The 17340-nt window shown below is 45.6% G+C and overlaps 2 protein-coding genes across 22 annotated transcripts in view; both read right to left on the bottom strand.

Moving 5' to 3' along the window:
• Positions 1 to 399: 399 nt before the first annotated feature.
• On the bottom strand, positions 400 to 6158 carry scly (selenocysteine lyase). The gene is made up of 13 exons (XM_027007682.2): positions 6073 to 6158; positions 4398 to 4537; positions 4202 to 4311; positions 3980 to 4080; positions 3392 to 3578; positions 3082 to 3209; positions 2637 to 2792; positions 2300 to 2406; positions 2114 to 2150; positions 1947 to 2030; positions 1721 to 1823; positions 1258 to 1333; positions 400 to 1106 (listed from the first exon to the last, which is right to left on the bottom strand). The coding sequence occupies exons 2-13, from the start codon at positions 4532 to 4534 to the stop codon at positions 953 to 955; spliced, it is 1380 nt and encodes a 459-aa protein (XP_026863483.2). The 5' UTR covers positions 4535 to 4537; positions 6073 to 6158; the 3' UTR covers positions 400 to 952.
• A 4002-nt stretch (positions 6159 to 10160) lies between these two features.
• kif1aa (kinesin family member 1Aa) overlaps positions 10161 to 17340 on the bottom strand; it is a 44693-nt gene continuing 37513 nt past the window's right edge. For 15 of the 21 annotated variants that reach the window (XM_035524064.1, XM_035524072.1, XM_035524074.1 and 12 more), the window contains 11 exons: positions 13970 to 14084; positions 13624 to 13757; positions 13227 to 13288; positions 12932 to 13077; positions 12310 to 12513; positions 11953 to 12024; positions 11623 to 11747; positions 11385 to 11528; positions 10866 to 11058; positions 10586 to 10704; positions 10161 to 10332 (listed from right to left, as the gene is read on the bottom strand). In XM_035524064.1, coding sequence (XP_035379957.1) covers positions 10290 to 10332; positions 10586 to 10704; positions 10866 to 11058; positions 11385 to 11528; positions 11623 to 11747; positions 11953 to 12024; positions 12310 to 12513; positions 12932 to 13077; positions 13227 to 13288; positions 13624 to 13757; positions 13970 to 14084 — 1357 coding nt within the window. In that variant the 3' untranslated portion in view covers positions 10161 to 10289. Of the gene's footprint in view, positions 10333 to 10585; positions 10705 to 10865; positions 11059 to 11384; positions 11529 to 11622; positions 11748 to 11952; positions 12025 to 12309; positions 12514 to 12931; positions 13078 to 13226; positions 13289 to 13623; positions 13758 to 13969; positions 14085 to 14553; positions 14578 to 17340 lie in introns of all 21 variants that reach the window. The other 6 variants (XM_035524067.1, XM_035524070.1, XM_035524078.1 and 3 more) reach the window with 1 other exon arrangement.

The following is a 17340-nucleotide window of genomic DNA, read 5'->3' as shown; positions in this document are numbered from 1 at the left end:
TGGAAGCTGACACCACTGCGGCAGACAGCAGGCAAGCGAGCGTGTGTGTGTGTGCGTCTCTCAAGGGCGGTGAGGAGCAGGTGAGGCCCGCTGAGCTGTAAAGGTAATGAAAACAGCCGTCTGCGGCACAAAAGCCCGACGGCTCGCGGCACAGTGGGCACCTTTGTTCCCCGACAGACACGCACCACTGCACAGCCGGAGGCCTGCGGAAACGGGTCTACTGAGACTCGAGTAATAGGAGACGCAGCACCTGAAGACGTGTGAGGAGCAGCATATATAAGAGTGAACGCTGTATTGACCATCAAGGAATTCAACGATCACATAAACCTTGTTTACTTTCTTTTTTTTTAAATAAGTCGAAGATGTGTACTCCACACAAAAAAACAGACATTAGACTAGTGTGATTTGGTTTTGATCTTTAATCAGAAGAGAAAAGTCCAACATCATGTCCAACAACACTGCTAACAGACATATGGTGTACATACATTTTACTGCAACCTACCACAGCTACTGCTGTTTTTCAAAACAACAAGTTCAAATCCAAACTCGCTTAAGTTCTTCCATCAGGGTGTAGACTTTGACAATACATATTCATCACATTAATAAATATTTCATGTAACTTTAAGATACCCAGCCCAGTAACAGTCCCTTAAATTATTATTGCATTTAGGTCATACAATATCTGCCCCATAACACATGTGCAACATTCCAAAGCATTTGGAAGTAGAATCTAAAAAAATATAAATATAAAATAAAACCGTTAAACCCCTTCAAAATTGACCTGTTTACGAAAATATCATCTCCACACTTGCGGTAAATGGTCCCTTCAAGTCATGATTAGTTCCCTTGTATCTTCTTTCCTCCCTAACCAACACCCAGGACAGTGAGAGGCAGAGCAGGAAGTCAGAACTCCATCAGGGTGGAGCGAGTCCTGCGCCACACGATCGAGGCTCTAGTTCATCTGCTCCAAATGCTCCACCGCGTCCCGGAGGTCCGCCACCACCACGTCCACGTCTTGCCGAGATGTCTGTCTGCCCACACTTATCCTCAGGGCATTTGCTGCCACGTGGTATGGGACCCCACAGTTCAGGAGCACGTGCGAAGGCCTGGCCAACACACATATCAAGAAGAACCTCAACACTGCGTGAAAGTTGATGACAAGTTACACCTGTGTTACTGGCTTTCTTTTAATTTTTTGGCAGGAGAACCACGGGGTGGGGATGAGGGGTGCATTCAGTGTGAGTAAAGGGCACTTACTGATCCCCCCGGTCAGAGTGGCAGGCAGCGCCCACGCTGGCCAACAGCCTCCGGCAGGTGGACAGCACTTGGTAACCTGTGGCAGCGAGATTCGTGTTAATTATTCAACACGGCTATTGTGTTTTACAAATGGCCAAGGTCAAGCCCTGACCCACTTTTGTTCGGTTCACGTGACAGTGCTGACACGTGACGGATTTGAAAAAGCTTCACTACTCTAACTGGTGTCTTACGTTAACGTGTGTCGGCAGTAACGAGACGACGAAACCAAATATTCCAGCACTGGCAGTCTGCGTTGGAAAAACCAGTGTAAACTAGGAAGACATCACAGTCATCATGCGCAGGCTATATGCTCCAGCCTGAGTGGGACGCTGGTATACCTACACCTTTGACTGGTATAGAAGGGGTTTGGTCTGCCGTATTAGGCAGAAGTTTAAAAAAAAAATGACTGTGATGAGACACTTACCTTGAAGCCCTTGACCCAGAATGGACACATTGCACGTGTTGGGCAGTGTGTCAGAGCCGGGGAAATGGCTGTTGAAACGAACCTTCTCCTCTCCAAACACAGCCTAGCAACAGACAACGGACACAAGAACAGCACGTAAATGCTACTTGCCCATAGACTTACGGCGACGCAAGTAAATGAATGAGATCCGGTACACAGCGGCGTGGTCCAGACTAACGGGACTGACCAGAAGCCTCTGCTCCAGGTAGAGTCGGATGTCCAGGAGATGAGACTCATACGCTGCTAGGTTTGTGGTCACCAGCTCAGCGGCCTGCGGGAGGCACAGAGAGGAACTGACGCGGTCGCAGGCCTGATGAAAAAAACGACGTTGACAGTAATCACAGTGTGTCATACCTTTCCCAGACCAGCAATCATAGGTGTGTTCTCAGTCCTGAGGAAAAAAAACCCCAAACAAACAAAACAAAAGATAGAAAAGGTATTAATTTCAGCATCGGAATTATGCATTTTCTTTACTTATCGCTTTAACAGCGGCAGCGCGATACTGACGACGCGACAGCAGGTAACAAAATCACGCCGCACCCAGGTCTGAAGCTGCGCTCCTGACCACCACCGTACAGCAGAGGGTGAATGGGGGTTGATGTCCCAGGACCGTTCACGAACAAGGCACCGATTCGAGGGGCGTAAAACTGGAACGCATGAGACACAAGTATTAATACCCACAGTTCGGGCGGGGAGGTGATAACCTTTAGCTATACTCAAAGGGCCCAGTGGATGCAGACTGCTATTTTCCCACATTTGTAGTTTTGATGTAGGTGCGTAATAACCCGCAGTGGTAATGCTGTGTAAATGTGCCTTAAGATGAATAAGTACCAAGTCTGAAGTGGGAAGGTATCCCTGACCAACAGCCACGGTTCACCTTGTGCCCGACTATGGTGATGTAGTCTACACCCAGGTCCTGTGCATCCACGTGGATCTTTCCGAAGGCCTGAGCAGCGTCTGTGTGCAGGAGCACTCTGGGAGAAAACGCTGGTCTCTTCACTGCTCGCACCCTCTCGCAAATCTCCCTGACAGGCTGAATGGGAAGAGAAGAGATTTTACTGCAAATAATATCAGTTCGATGAAAACGTATTTATATAGCGCTTTTAATGATGGATGTCGTCTCAGGAACGAGGTGCAGACCCTTAACGAACAGGCTACGGGCAAGTGAAAAAAAAACAACAAACCCTCGTGGATAAGGAAGAAACCTTGGGAGCATGACACTCAGCAGGGGAGCCCATCCTTTGGGCAACAGCCCAAAAACACCGTGCTTGGCCTGAAAGTACAAGACGTTTGTGGAAGCTTTGTTGTGGTGGGCCACTCACCATGATGACTCCTGTCTCGTTGTTGGCCAGCATGACCGACACCAGGCAGGTGGTGGGACGCATCGCAGAGACCACATCCTCCGCTTCCACCCGCCCAGTCACCATGGAAACGGGCAGAAAGGTGACATCTACGAAAAAAAATCCAAAGCGAGGCTGGGTCAGAGAATCTAACCTACCTTAACATGGCGTAATCTTGTGATGTACCAAAATTCTGGTTGTTGTCTTCAATCCAACAATCTGGGTGTTTAAACAATACGTGCAATTCAGGGACACTGTTTGTAAACCAGGTTGGGTTCAGCACCGTGGTTACCTGCCCTCCCCGTTTTTAATAGGTTCTCCACCGGGATTTTGACGGAGTCGTGCTCCACATTGGAGGTGATGATGTGAGGAAGGACCCTGCTCCCATTCAGCAGGTGCCCTCTCTCCCGGGCCCCCTTCTCCGCAACGCAGCTTTTCCAGAAATGCTCCACCGCAGAATGGACCACCATGTTATTAGCCTGAAGAACCGGGAAAAGAGGAAGATGATTTGTTTACTCGGGTAGGTCCTTGTTTATGATTTTTGTATCTGGGTTTTTTTTTTTAATCTTTTTGCATTGACTTTACTTATGTATTGTATATTATGTATTAACTTGTTTAGATTAAAGTCCTTCCCCTTATTGCTTTAATTTATAATCTGCAGGTTCATTTCTATATTATAGTTTGTATTATGTTTTAATATTTATTGTGTAATTAATATTGTTTTTTTCTCTTTTGATCCTATATAGGTGTTTACTCGTTATTAGTTTTATATCATTTGTTTAAAAGCAGGGTCCCATTCAGACTAGGTTCTCAGAAGCTCCAGTTTGCTAACCAATAAAAACCCACCAAGAAGTTGATGAAAAATCACTGGCGTTCTCACCTCAGTGCCCCCTGAGGTGATTATGATATCCTCCGCCTTCCCCCCAACCATTCTTGCTATGCTGTCTCGGGACTGGTTAATGATATCTTTGGCCTTCAAACCTGGAAAAAGACTGCAAACCATAGGTAAACGTGCTCTTGGTGGGGTACCCGAGGTTCTCTGTTGGTCCGTTTCCATGACGTGTGAGCAGTGTGCTTGGTAGATACGTGCTGCTGGCAGTACCTGGTAGATACGTGCTGCTGGGGTTACCCCAGGCAAAACGTAAAGCATCAGTTACTGCACTGATCACCTCAGGTTCCAGGGGCGTAGTGGCATTGTAGTCCATGTAGACTCTGTTCAAAAAGTGAAACACCTACTTTTACCCAGCTTTGCAAAGACCATCAATGCGAAGAACATTGTGAGGTAGCCAGCGTCTCACCTGTCCCTGATAAGGTCAGCCAGAGGCTCGAGATTAGTGTGAGGATCCAAATCTACCCCTGCGTGGTGTGGGATATTGGTGTGTGGCTCATGATCCAACATAACGGGCGTAGCTGTAGTTGGCGCCGTCTCGGACATTGTCTGGATTGGATGAGAGTCACATCATGACCAAGGATAGGGTACAGACCTAGCTATAGAAACGGGGTGACGGATATGCCGTAAAACCGCTCACTCGTTGCCATCAGGTTCTCCGCGCTTTAGCGATTCACGGTCAAATCATCCCCGTTTTAAATCCCAATGCGCCTAAATGTGCTATTTTACGGTATTTCGCTGCTCATCGCAAACCTACGCTCCCCAAGCAAACAGAGACTTTCGTATTTTTTGGTGTAGGCACGCATTTCACGCATGTAGGTACGACGTTTCAAAATACAAAACACAGCTCAATTGACTGAACTAGTTTACTTGCATCATTACATTAAATACAATTAGTAATATATTTTAACATTGTAATAAGCCTTGTGCAAAACAGTTTTCCTATATAATGCTTCTCAGACGGAGGGACTCCAGGGCTGCCAACTGCTTGAGAGTAAAACCTGCCCAAAGGTGCCCTGCTCATAGCCAAGGGCTCCTACGTTTATGAGGTAGTGGAGCTGCTTTAGCATAATGGGAAAGTTTTAGACAAAGATATCCAAAATCAGCTTCTCTGAAATGAGAATGTTAATTCCCCTAAAGGTTATCTGACAAAATAGATTTACCCAAGAAATGGCATTGTGATATCTGCCTAAACTCACTCTGCTGATAGCCATGGGCTCCTAACCCAGGCCTGTTCACATCATTAGCATTTTAATATGGACTTTTGAAAAAATGCTTCAGTAGATTGTGTCTAAATTTGCGCTGGTGATAGGCAAAGGCTACCACTCTTGGGTGGTATTACGGGAAAATCCATAAAAAATATGTAACCATACTTTCTCTGAATTAAATGGGTACGTAAACATCTTTACAAATACAAGGACTTCAATACAGATTAATTAAACTGTAGTAGAATCCCCTGCTTTAGCAGGCAGTCAAGCTCTATAATAAACGTCTGAGAAGCATTATATAGAAAAAACGTTTTGCACAAGGCTTATTACGCTGTTTAAATATATTACTAATTGTGTTTAATGTTATGACGCAAGTAAACTAGTCAAGTGAACTGTGTTTTGTACTTTTAAATGTAGTACAAGTGCGTGCCTACACCAAAGAAATACGAAAGTCTCCGATTGCTTGTGGAAACGTTTGCAATGAGCAGCGAAATACCGCAAAATATAGCATATAGGCGCATTCGGATTTAAAACCGGTCTGATTTGACGCTATTCTGGCGCTGTTAAACGATGCTGCTGTTGTACCTTTAATCACGCTGACAACGCACAATATTTTCCATCAGTTAAGATTAGCGCTATTCACAAATGAATGAGACCAGATTTTTTTTTATCTAGAGTTCTCACTATTAGCTAAACGTATCGTGTTTAAACGAGCTCGCAATACCGAGGTTTGCTGCAAGAACCATTAACACCCAAACACGTGTCTGAACCTTAGCAGCTAAAGCTGGCTGGCTAATATAATGCTGTACGTGCTTGTATCGCGGTGAGTGAAAGGAAAAGACCGGGGAGCATTATCGCTTGAGCAGACCGACTTACTGAGGCTTGCGTCTTGTCAAGGACTCACTTACACGTCCGGACTCTCCAGACAACACCCACATGGCATCCAGATAGCGAGGAAGATCACTAACCCCAATAAGACCTGCGAGTGGGAGAAACAGCGCCCCCAAGTGGCAGGAGTGGACTCATCACAGTGACGGGAGAGGGACCATATGATGGTCGAAAAATAAATGACCTAAAATAATTCCGTGGCATTACATTAGACATATTTAGGCCGAAACATTATTTTAGCTTTTAGTAACATCTGAGAACACTTCTTTCACTGAAACAAAATAAATTATATAAAAAACTGCATAGGGAGGATGACTTGACTGGTTAGTGTCTTATTGTATATTGTGTATTTTATTGCTGTTTTTTTTCCTTCGATTTTTAACTTTTTCTGAGGGCAGTCTCCAGGCTAGTTGCAAACATAATCATCTGTCATGGTAGCTGCTTCTGCTTTTAGCATGAGAAGTTTAATCTTTGTCTTGCCAGTTGTTTTAGAGTTTAGTGAAGCAGGTCACTATAAGAACCCTTGTTCTGAACTGCAGATCAACAGAACGGACCGATGCCTCATTCTCAGTTTTCTTACCGACTTGTTTGATTGACATCCTTGGCCTTTTTGTCCTTGATTCCCCACAACATCCTTAACACGTGTCACCATGGTCTCTTATTGGTTAAAAAACAACACACCTAAGACTTCTATGGGGTTGCATAAGTTCCACATTTATTTTATATCAGACAATGTGTTAAGGTGTAGGCTACACTAACATTTTGACTCATAAATCCATCGCCCAAAAGAGACATTGAACTACTGTCCATTTAAGATGGTACCAGCGGGTAACTGCATTATTACATCATTCACAGCAATCTTGTTTACATACAGTGCAAAGTAAAACCAAGAAGAAAATGTAGAAAAATCGACCAGTGAATGGAATTTGTGCATACAGTGAAAATGGAAGCACACAAATAAATTATTGATGTACAGAACAAGTACTTTTGTTTTTTCTTGGTCGGTTGATTTCATCACAGGCTGAGGATGATAACAGAAAGCTCAGTCCTTGTTATTACAGCCTACAATGTGAAAAATGTGTATCCAACACTCTTTTAGCAACATTCTGAAAGAGGCGCACAAACAAAAGACAACTCTCGCATACATTTGTGCATCGCAAAAGGAATCACTTTGATATTTCACGATCATTTTGGATATGTGCCCACACAGCTGTTTTACTAATTTTGAGCTAAATTAATAGATCAGAAGGACTTGACCTACAGTCAAAACTGGACCACAGATGTTTGGCTTTTTAAGACATCTTGCCATCTGAAACTGCTGTTAAGGAGGACAGCACATAGGCAGATCCTATCTTTCCATGTTGGACTGTGCGGACATTATCATATGGAGCCCTGACATGTTACTGCCTTGAAATCCAACCAGTTTCAAATGATTGGTCAAGAATGCATAAACATGAGTTATTTTGTCTAAAGGGGTCTATTGGGAATGTCCCACAAATCTTTGTAAGAACATGAAATAATAGCTGTTTACTTCAATACATATTTCTCCTTACCAAAAAAAACCCCAAACCTTTTTCAGAATTTGTTAGCATGTGCTGTAGGCCGGCTGGCCGGCTTTAGCCACGCACATGTCCACGTCAGTGAGTAAGGGAGGTGGGAGGGTCTAACATAATCCTCCAATCGTTTTATGCCACATCACAGCCCGTCCGGCATGGCTATAACAAACATTAATATCTGTGCTCTGTTTCAGTGACTGCCCAAGTTAGGGTCACACCAGCACAGCAACTTCCTGATATGCGAAGCTCTCTCCACAAACAAACTGCACAGACATCCAATAAACAAGGTTTAAAAAAAGGTACAGGATTAAACTAAATGAAAGTTCATGAAAATGCATGCACGTTTGACCAACCACAGTAGCACGCATCAGTGGAGTATAGCATTCCTGGAAAATGGAACTTGGCCACAACAAAAGCTAGTATTAATCAGCACTGTCAGCGGTGCAATGTGGATACAGATTTTTTTACACAAAAGGATGGTGTTTAGGTAACAACACAGACATAAGCCGCCAGGCTTGGACACCTCGCAAAACATGAAGCCAACATTTACATCACACAGATACCACTAATGAGACCTTGAACCTTGAGTGCCATTGAAAAACAGTGTTGACTCTAAACTCAGTGTCCAAGTACCAACATAGTGCTTTACAGTATCAAAACTGGGTGAAGGGGATCATGGGGCTTGTTTGATGTTGAGAAGGGTGTTTTGAAGAGGAATGGGTTATGTACTGAGAGTCGTGTTCACCTCAGGAGCACAACGTCTGTCGCACAAAAGTCATTATATTTTAGGTCCATTTCACATAGGAGTCGAGCTTCATCTGCACAGTGAAATGGTGGAGTTTGTGTCAACAGAAGTAGCTGTACGTAGAGAAATATCAGTCCATCTGCGATAAAGAAAATGCTCACTGAGTGCACAACATGTAAACTCAATTTGCAAACAAGTGAAGAGCGCTTGTAGACCTGCCCATGGGCATGGTAAGAGGCTGAGATACACGGCTAATATGGCTTTCCTGAAACAGGGGGATCTGTACCGATAAAAGCAAAGCAGAATTAAGAGAAGAAATATTAAAAAGCAACAGGTGTACAGTAGATAGGCTGAAAACAAGAGGCACTAGACCATATCTCATTTCTACACTTAAGAGCTTTACAAAATACTACACCTTTCTACCTAATATCCTGCTAACAATATTGGAGATTGTGTACAGAGTCTCGGTTTTTTTTTCCATTTGATGTGCGTTATGATCCCCTTTCATGGACAACCGAAAAGCCTCTTTTGTTTGCTTTGAACAATTTAAAACAAATGAAAAATTCAAGTACTCTACGTGGTTTAGCAGCCATATCAGCATTAACTCATCTCTAACGCCACAGAAACATTCGGTGAAGGGAGAGTAGCAAGATACAGTCGGTGGTTACTACAACACATAATGAAAAGTGCCATATGCAAGAAATTGCACTAAACGTCTTTAAATGTTTTGTCCATAAATACACAATAAAATAAATAAATGCATGTTAAATAAATATCTAACTTGACAAGATTTTAATATAAATTCCAAAGTAAATCAACCAGAGACGAGATCATTAAGAGATAAATTAATTCTAGAAAATATTAGACTGCATTATTATACATTTCTGATAAGACTCATGCATGACTCAATAATTGTCCAGCACTGCTCAAACAACTGTTCATACAATTATAATTCGATTTTTTTCAGGGCAATGAGGAAACCATATGAGAAATTGTTTTTTGTTGCCATATATTTCCTCATCAGTCTAAATTATTTTGAGTTTCAAGGCTTTTTTTTTAATGGGAAATACCATAAAGTTATATAAATATTTGTGAGTACCACTACACTGTCCAAAATCTGCAGTAGGGCGTAGGGTGTGAACACTAAACTGGGTTGAATCTGCAGTAGGATGTAGGGTGTGAATGCTAAACTGGGTTGAACCTGCTCCTTGATAAGTGTCACTGTCGCTGAGTACTTCTATTGGCTTAAATTGAAGAGGAAAACTACAGTATGGTTTGCGGAACTCAATAACGACCAGTTTCAACGCTGTAATCCTGCAGACTTATAAAGAATAACGCATTAAGACCATATGACAGCCATATTTAAATAGTTACCGTTTTCCCTCCAAAACCTTAGATGCAGCACATCCTGATGGCATGTTTGGCTTACAGACAAGTTTAAGCATTTCACACAAGTTTCACACAATGCACAGCTTTGGAAATGTTACCATGACAACCCTGGAATCACCACCACTGTTTGGTTGTTTTTTTTCCTTCATTCTCCAACTTTCATCCAGGTGTTGCCCTAACCTGTCTACAGTGATGCCAGGAAAAATGCTTCTAATCTCCATTTGCTATCTGATGGCCTTGGCTTTTTAAGAGGGTTATGAGCTGAGTATCCCTGCAGACACACGATGATGGGAGCCTTTAGTACACAGGTGTTTAGTGCTAGTCAGAGCCAGCGTGGGGCCACACAGTCAGGTAGGGTGGGGTGGGGGTGTTGGGAGGGGGGGGGGGGGATGCCGAGGAACAGAGGCTGGACTCAACACAGGAAGTGGTGGCTCTCTCGGGAGATCTATTTACAAGGACCAGTCTTTAATTTTTGAGTCTTCTTGTCTTTCACAGACTGCAGTATGATGGGCGAGTCAAAGCCTCATCTGTGCTGTTCTTCTTCTGGACAGTTTAGACCTGTGGGGAGAGAGAAAGTGAAAACGGAACAGGACACTAGTGGCTGCACTAGACCAGGTCACAAATGTCCAAGAAATTCACGTTTGAGCTTGAAGTGTTAGTTGTAGTTGAAGCAACACAAATGTATGCGACGGAGTCAAAGCAAGCGGCTCGCGTGGAGCCGATGTCCTCACTTTAGCCGAGTAAATTAGACAAGTTTTTTTCTTTTTTTTTTCCTGTCCATGTGTACACTTCCTTGCTTCATCTGGTATACCTGATGGATCCAGCGAGGAGGGGGTTAAATGCATACAGCCAATCATGCATCTCCTTGTCGTTGCTGGCTCGCAGCAGAATTCCACGATGCTCTGTGCACACCGCAAACGTGTAGGGAGTCTGGAAGGAATGTGGGCCAAATCATTAAAGCATGCACACCCACCTGAGATTAACGCCGACAGATTAACAAAGAGAATAAACTTCATATGCAAAGTTCTTCAGCAAATGTGTGTGTGTAAAAATACCAGTATGACCATGAGAGCAGACATGCTTGAGGTCACCTTCAACATGGCCTGTTGGTCCTCGCTGTACTCCACTTGGGCAGAGGACAGGTTGAGGATGGCTCTCTCCACCGGCTCTCGGTCCGAGTTGTAGATGTAGACGTAGGGCCGGCGAACCACCACATAGCGCTTCACCCAGCCGTTGGTGTGGGGCTCCAGGAAGTGCAGGTAGCCCTTCTTCGACACGATGGGGCTGGGGGTGGTGGACAGGGCCTTGGGTTAGAGACACCTGCTCCCATGAGCCTGCAGTGCTGAGCCCGAGACGTACTGCAGGCGGGGCTCACGAAGGGTCACAGGTTTGTTGATTTATTTGTTTCATGGGATAGCATTGTGGATCCTAGACAAATTCTAACATTAGTCTTTTGTTTAGCAAGAGCTAGGGATGCTATTCTACATTATAGATTATGTATTTCTACTCTAAAATGTTTTCCTTTGGGATAGTAGAAGTAATTGGGATATCTGCTGATAAGCTTTTGAGACTTCAGTCCTCAGCGGTAGCGCAAAGGCCTGGACCGTCACCTGACTCGGATCTCCTGAATGTCAGGGACGAAGGTGTGGGACTTTGGCCTTGGCTCCGGGGCCACGACCGGCGACTTCTTGACCTCTCCCTCAGGCATGGAATCTGGGTTAGGGCTGACAGCACGGGAGCAGGGCATTGTGGGTCTGTAGCACACATGTTTGGACAGATACTTTAGACAGACTGCATGCGCAATGTTTTGTTATTCCTGCATGGCGAAGGTGTCGTGGCGAAACTGACCTGAGTTCGGTGTTGCTGCCGTAGTGACCCTCCACCAGCGAGGGGCAGGTGGAGGACGGTGTGAGAGTGTTAAGGGCAGAGCCCGAGGTGGAGTCTTTCATGAGAGTTACAGACATCTCACTTAGCTGGAACACACAGCAGGAATACCAGCCTATTAAACGCCCACACAGTCAAAACTCACACCTGCCAGATTCCATGTTATCCAGGCCGAATGTTTTAGAAGGGAAAGCTCACGGAAAGCTCACGGACAGCTCACGGGACAAACCAGCAGAGCAAAAGCCTCCATTTAAAGAAGTTTGCGCTTTCATACAGCATGTGTGAGAGGCTCACCTTGCTCTCGCTGGCACTCACACACACGTGGCTGTAGTCTCTGTTGAAGGTGTGGGTGAGCAGACGCAAACACTGAAAGCAACGTGAGACACAAGGAGTTAAAGGAGAACGCAGAAAAACCAGCATCATAGTTTCAACTCCAGCTTGTTTGACAAATCTCTCTAACACAGGGCTGAAAGGTCACGTCAAAGTGGAGGTCCATAACATTAAAATCATGATTCATTACATTAGGGAAATAGTCTCATGTGTTGTATTTAATTGTAAGTTTGAAAAAAAAATTCAGTTTACAAGAAATGTCCTGCGTGTATCTGGAAGGTTTCCTCCCTGGTGCGCTTCTGGTAAAAAGCACTGAGTCACCTTGGCTGTGAGCTCTCGCTGCCGTTGGCTGGGGGTGTCGGGTGTTGGCTCGCCCTCGGGGCCGAGGCCTCGGGCGGCGTGGGCGGAGGGGGAAGAGGACTCGGTGGGATCTTCGCCCGCGCAGGACGACGGCGCCTCCTGGCTCAGCAGCAGGGTGGACTCCAGCTTCTCTCTCAGGAGGAGGTAGTGTCTGGTCTTCTCCACCTGCACGGCACGATCATGGGTGGGAAAGCAAACGGTTAGAGCGTCACCTGAAACACGAGCCCATTTCTAAAACAAACTGACCAAAATAGTGTAAAACAATCCAAACATTTATTTAAACTACAGAACGTGGTTCATGACTTCTTTGTTCTAACTGATTTTTTTTTTTTTTTTTTTACAATTATGGCATTTTATTAGTGGTGAATTGTTTAAAACTAACAGGCTGAGGAAGATTTAGGACCGCTCGTGATGCTAGGGTCTACCCAACAAGCTGGAAAGGTCGAGAGGTAAAGGGTTAAGGGTCAAGGGTAAAGGGTTTGCGGGGGGAAGGAGTCTCACGCATGGCAGCTGAGAGCACGCAGCTGAACGAGACAGCACGCGAGCCAGGCTGGTTTCCTGACGCACGGGCGGCGTCTCCTACCTCCTGCAGGAGACTCAGCTTGTCCAGCTCCCACTGGTGGTCCAGGATGAGACTGTCACTGCGGGGCCTCCACCCAGCCAGGTTCTCCTCCCCGCGCACGTATGCCACGGACGTGTCCAGCACACGCCTACGTCTCCTCTGCATCCCTGCGGTCAGAACAGACGTTCTATCTATCTATCTATCTATCTATCTATCTATCTATCTATCTATCTATCTATCTATCTATCTATCTATGATCAATAGCTACATGAACATATGTAGAGAGAGAGGAGAATGAAGAGGGCAGGTGTATTACCGGGACTAGCCGCATCCGCCACATGGCACATGCTGAGCTCATACACTCCGGTCACTCGGTTTCTACAGCAACAAATAAAGACACATACACAGGTCATAATGACGCTGTCGCAAGAAACATTGAACTTTGTCTCCTGTGAGGTGTGAGGTGCGTGATATATGTGAGATGCGTGAGGTGTGTGAGGTCGCGTGAAGTGTATGAGGTGTATGAGGTGTGTGAGGTGTGTGACGTGTGAGCCGTGGGACGTGTGTGAGGTGTGTGACGTATGTGAAGTGTGTGATGCATGTGAGGTGTGTGACGCGTGCGAGGTGTGTGACGTGTGTGAGGTGTGTGATGTCTGTGAGCTGCGTGACATGGGTGAGGTATGTGAGGTGTGTGAGGTGTGTGAGGTGTGTACCCCTCAGACGATCTCAGGCTACCGCTGCTGAAGAGGCTCCTGATGGAGCGTGACGCAGAGAGTTTGGCATCGCGGGAGTAGAAGAGCATGCAGAAGTCTTTGGTAATAACTGTGGGCTGTGTGCAGCTCTCCATCTGAGCAGGTGGGAAACCACGTTTAGACTGTTCATTTGGAAACAGTACTGAACAACAAAGACGTAAATATGGCTGAGCAATTCCAACCAAATGCAGATGATATCCAGTTTCAATTACTGATCTTTTTAACTCAGGCCCAAGGTATAGCTTTTGAAAGCTATGTCTGTAGCCTCTTCTATCGGTGAACTGGTCACAGGAATGTGAAGCCTTACCTCCAGGTACGCTGACAGAGTCATGTAGATTTTCTCCCCATACGGAGTTACTCGGTTTAGCAAGAGAGAGTTGTGCATTGACGAGTCCCAGGCAGCTTCGAAACGGTAGAACGTCCTGCACATTGCATCAGAGGAGATGAGTGGCTATAAAAATGTCATTTAAAATAATGGCAACTGGAAAATATTAGTATATTACACTTGTTGATTTAACATGATAATAGTGTTATGTTAATAAACTTGAATGGCTAATAACTGCAGACTTAAGCATAATTTAAGTATATTGCCATGGCTACTAACTGACACATAACAGAACAGTCACTGGATGTTTTCAAATTAAAATGCACAAGCCTTATGAATTATTAAAGGAAGAATAATGGCTTCATAGAGAATTAAAAACACAATAACAGCATGCCAAATGAAAAAAACTAAATCAACAACAACAACAACAATAATACACTAAACACATAAGTTTCTTTTCGAACGAACACCATCACCATTAGCATGAAAAATGACACAGTCATCATGGGAAGCGATGATGAGAGATTCGACAAAGGAAGGCTGGGAAGACAGTGGGGAAATTATACCTAGGATCAGTTCCCAAGGAAATGCTTTGTATGACAGGGAGAGAATCAACCATATGATCATTGGTAAGGGAGGAGAACAGAGAAAGCCTCGTGCCACAAACCCTACGGGAATACACATTCCCTGATGTCTGAGGCTCCTCCACACACAAGTCAGATAAATAACTATATATCAGTGCACATCTCTTCTGAGTAACTGTTACAAACCCAGTGTCCGTTGATGAAAACCCAGGCCGTCTAACAAAACAGTCATACCAGCAATAAAGCAACCAAACAAGCATTGACTCAGAATATTTAGTGCTGTGTAAGTATGCGATCTACCCTCATTCCATGAGAAAGTGCAACATAAAATGACTTTTAAGCAAATCTGTCCCCCACCCTGCTGGTCCTCCACTCTACCCCACCCTGTCCTGATAGATACTGGTCTTGACCTCCCAGGTAATCACATGGCCTGAGTTTGCTTCGACTCCTGGCGTGCTGAACTTTTAAATCTTCGCACGGCTCTGCGCTGTCCGGAGCCGAGCCAAGCACTCAAGATGTCTGCGAGAAAGCGCAATCGGGCAGATGCAGCGTGCTGTAGGAGAGACCGGGATGAGAACGGGGGTGAGTCCGCAAGACGTTGCGCGCGAGAGAGAGAGTCAGAGGGAAAGGTGGGGGTGGAGAGTGAGAAAGAGAGGTGGAGCTGAACACAGGACTGAGAAGTGTGAGGTCGTTTCAGAGAGCATTAGAGAAGCAGTTGTCACCCTTGGGAATCGGCGGGGGGGAGACAGAGCAGACCTGGAGGAGGTGGTGCCATCATTCACACTCACTGTTACGGAGTGCTCTCACACAAAATCCCTGTCACACACACCCCACACGCAAGCACACAGACAGCACCCTCAGACAGGTGTGAACATTCGCACTCACATTGCTAAAGGCAAACCTACAGCCTGTGGGAGCGTGAGAGAAACCTCCCTTTCACACGCTCAGGAGTTTTCCTCCTCTTTCTTCTTCCATCCATCACACCGTCCAGCCTCTGTGTCATGTTTCTGGCAGCACTTGCAAAGTGACCCTCTGTGTTTTCCAGTTCCGTTTCCATCTGTGGGTCTAAATGAGATCTGGGACTTCAGTGCGCAGGGCGTGAGGTAGTGTGACAGTGCTGTTATTGAGGTTATGGTCCCGGGGTTTAGCTCTCAGCGCTGGGATACGCCAGCCTCTGCCCTCCAAGCCTCGGCCTGCAAGGCTGCTATTAACGAAGCTCTTGGGGGCAGTGGGGGTGAGTGACTTCACAGACTCTGGTTTGCTTTCCGCCTCACCCCTAATGCCGGCCAGCGGGGAGTGCATGACGAGGTGTTTAGGTGTGGATGCTGCCTTCTGTGTTGCTGCCAGAGAGTGTGTGTGTGTGTGTGTGTGTGTGTGTGTGTGTGTGTGTGTGTGTGTGTGTGTGTGTGTGTGTGTGTGTGTGTATGTGTGTGTGTGTGTGTGTGTGTGTGTGTGTGTGTGTGTGTGTGTGATGACAGTGCCGTGGTGCTCAGCAGAGTGCCTGTAGGGACCTCTTACGAAGCCTGTTATGGAGACTGTTACGGTGCCTGTTACGGTGCCTGTTACGGAGCCCCTCACGTGGCTGCCCCAACAAGCTCTCATTCACCCTCTTCGGGGCATCATCTCAAAGGAAACTGCACTTGTTGTTTTTCTCCATTGCCATGGTGATGTGTGGCATCTGCCAGGCAGATTGTGAGCACACCTGCCAGCACACAGGTACTGAGAATGAAAAAGTCCTATATTGGAAAATGTTGCAAAACTGAACAGCATTGCCCTCTAGTGATGCTGCCAAAAAAAGGCTTGCAGGAAAATTTTGAAGGGATTTATTCTACACAGTCCTGACCTTGGTCGTGAACGGAACTTAACTGGCAACTGTCAGATCAGCTTGAACCAAGGGGAATGGAAGTTTATAGCTGACATGACAGCCTGTTTGTGTGAGTAGAGATACGTCTCAGCAGGAAATCCATCATGCACAAATCCCGGGAGATTTGCAGTGCGGAGCCAGATTCCCAGTCGTCGCTCCTCACATCAGTGACTGTGGTTTACAGTGCTGCTCTGATGTTTTTCTCACTGGAGGACAGCTTTAATTAAATCATAAATTCCTAATCAAAAGACAGGATCTAAATGTGCTGTATGCCGAACAGTAAATTTTTTTACACGGACGCTGTGAACCTTTGTGGGTGTGTGAAAAAATGGTGACTCATCGCTAAAGGACTCGGATCGCTAAAAAGCAGGTTTTAAAACTGGGATCCACTCTGTTGCTTTTTCTGTGTGGTCTGAGATCGTCATTTCTCGGGTAAAAACAAATGACGGAGGTCCGCATTAGCTGAATTGTCCAAGTGTGGGCCACAGGTCGCTTACTCATTAACAGGGTGATGTATAATGCGTTCAACGCGCTCTCCACCGCACCTCCTGGAAAGATGCGGTCAGGCCGCAGACCCTACAAAGCCAAGCCATGCTGCCCGCAGCCATCTCACGCCCAAACATTTCCGCAGGAACCAACGCGAACCTCCCTCGAGGTTCTGACGGGAATGGGGTGGGCACGGTGGGAGAAGGGGCAGAAATGAGGAGGTGGGGGGGTGGGTATGGGGTAGCAGCATGGGAAAGCCAAGACAGACACATCAAGAACGGTGATACTGAACAGATGGATGACCAGAGAACTAAAACAACAACAAAAAATCAACACACGCAAAAATACAGATTTTAAAATAATAGAATACATGTTAATATAGATATTCTAAGTGCACCTGAGAGAATAAGAGGATAAGG

This window comes from Electrophorus electricus, chromosome 3 (genome assembly GCF_013358815.1).
Source record: "Electrophorus electricus isolate fEleEle1 chromosome 3, fEleEle1.pri, whole genome shotgun sequence".
Lineage (NCBI taxonomy): Eukaryota > Metazoa > Chordata > Actinopteri > Gymnotiformes > Gymnotidae > Electrophorus > Electrophorus electricus.
The sequence above is the reverse complement of the archived record's forward strand: the minus strand, read 5'-3'. Positions and strand labels throughout refer to the sequence as shown.

What these genes read in the sequence shown, in the direction of transcription:
- scly (XM_027007682.2), bottom strand. Translation starts at nt 4,534, where the DNA reads ATGTCCGAGACGGCGCCAACTACAGCTACGCCCGTTATGTTGGATCAT. An exon ending in CAGCAGCACGTATCTACCAG is followed by an intron (nt 4,081 to 4,201) that starts GTACTGCCAGCA and finishes GTCTTTTTCCAG; the next exon opens with GTTTGAAGGCCAAAGATATC. An exon ending in TGATTGCTGGTCTGGGAAAG is followed by an intron (nt 2,031 to 2,113) that starts GTATGACACACT and finishes TGCCTCCCGCAG; the next exon opens with GCCGCTGAGCTGGTGACCAC.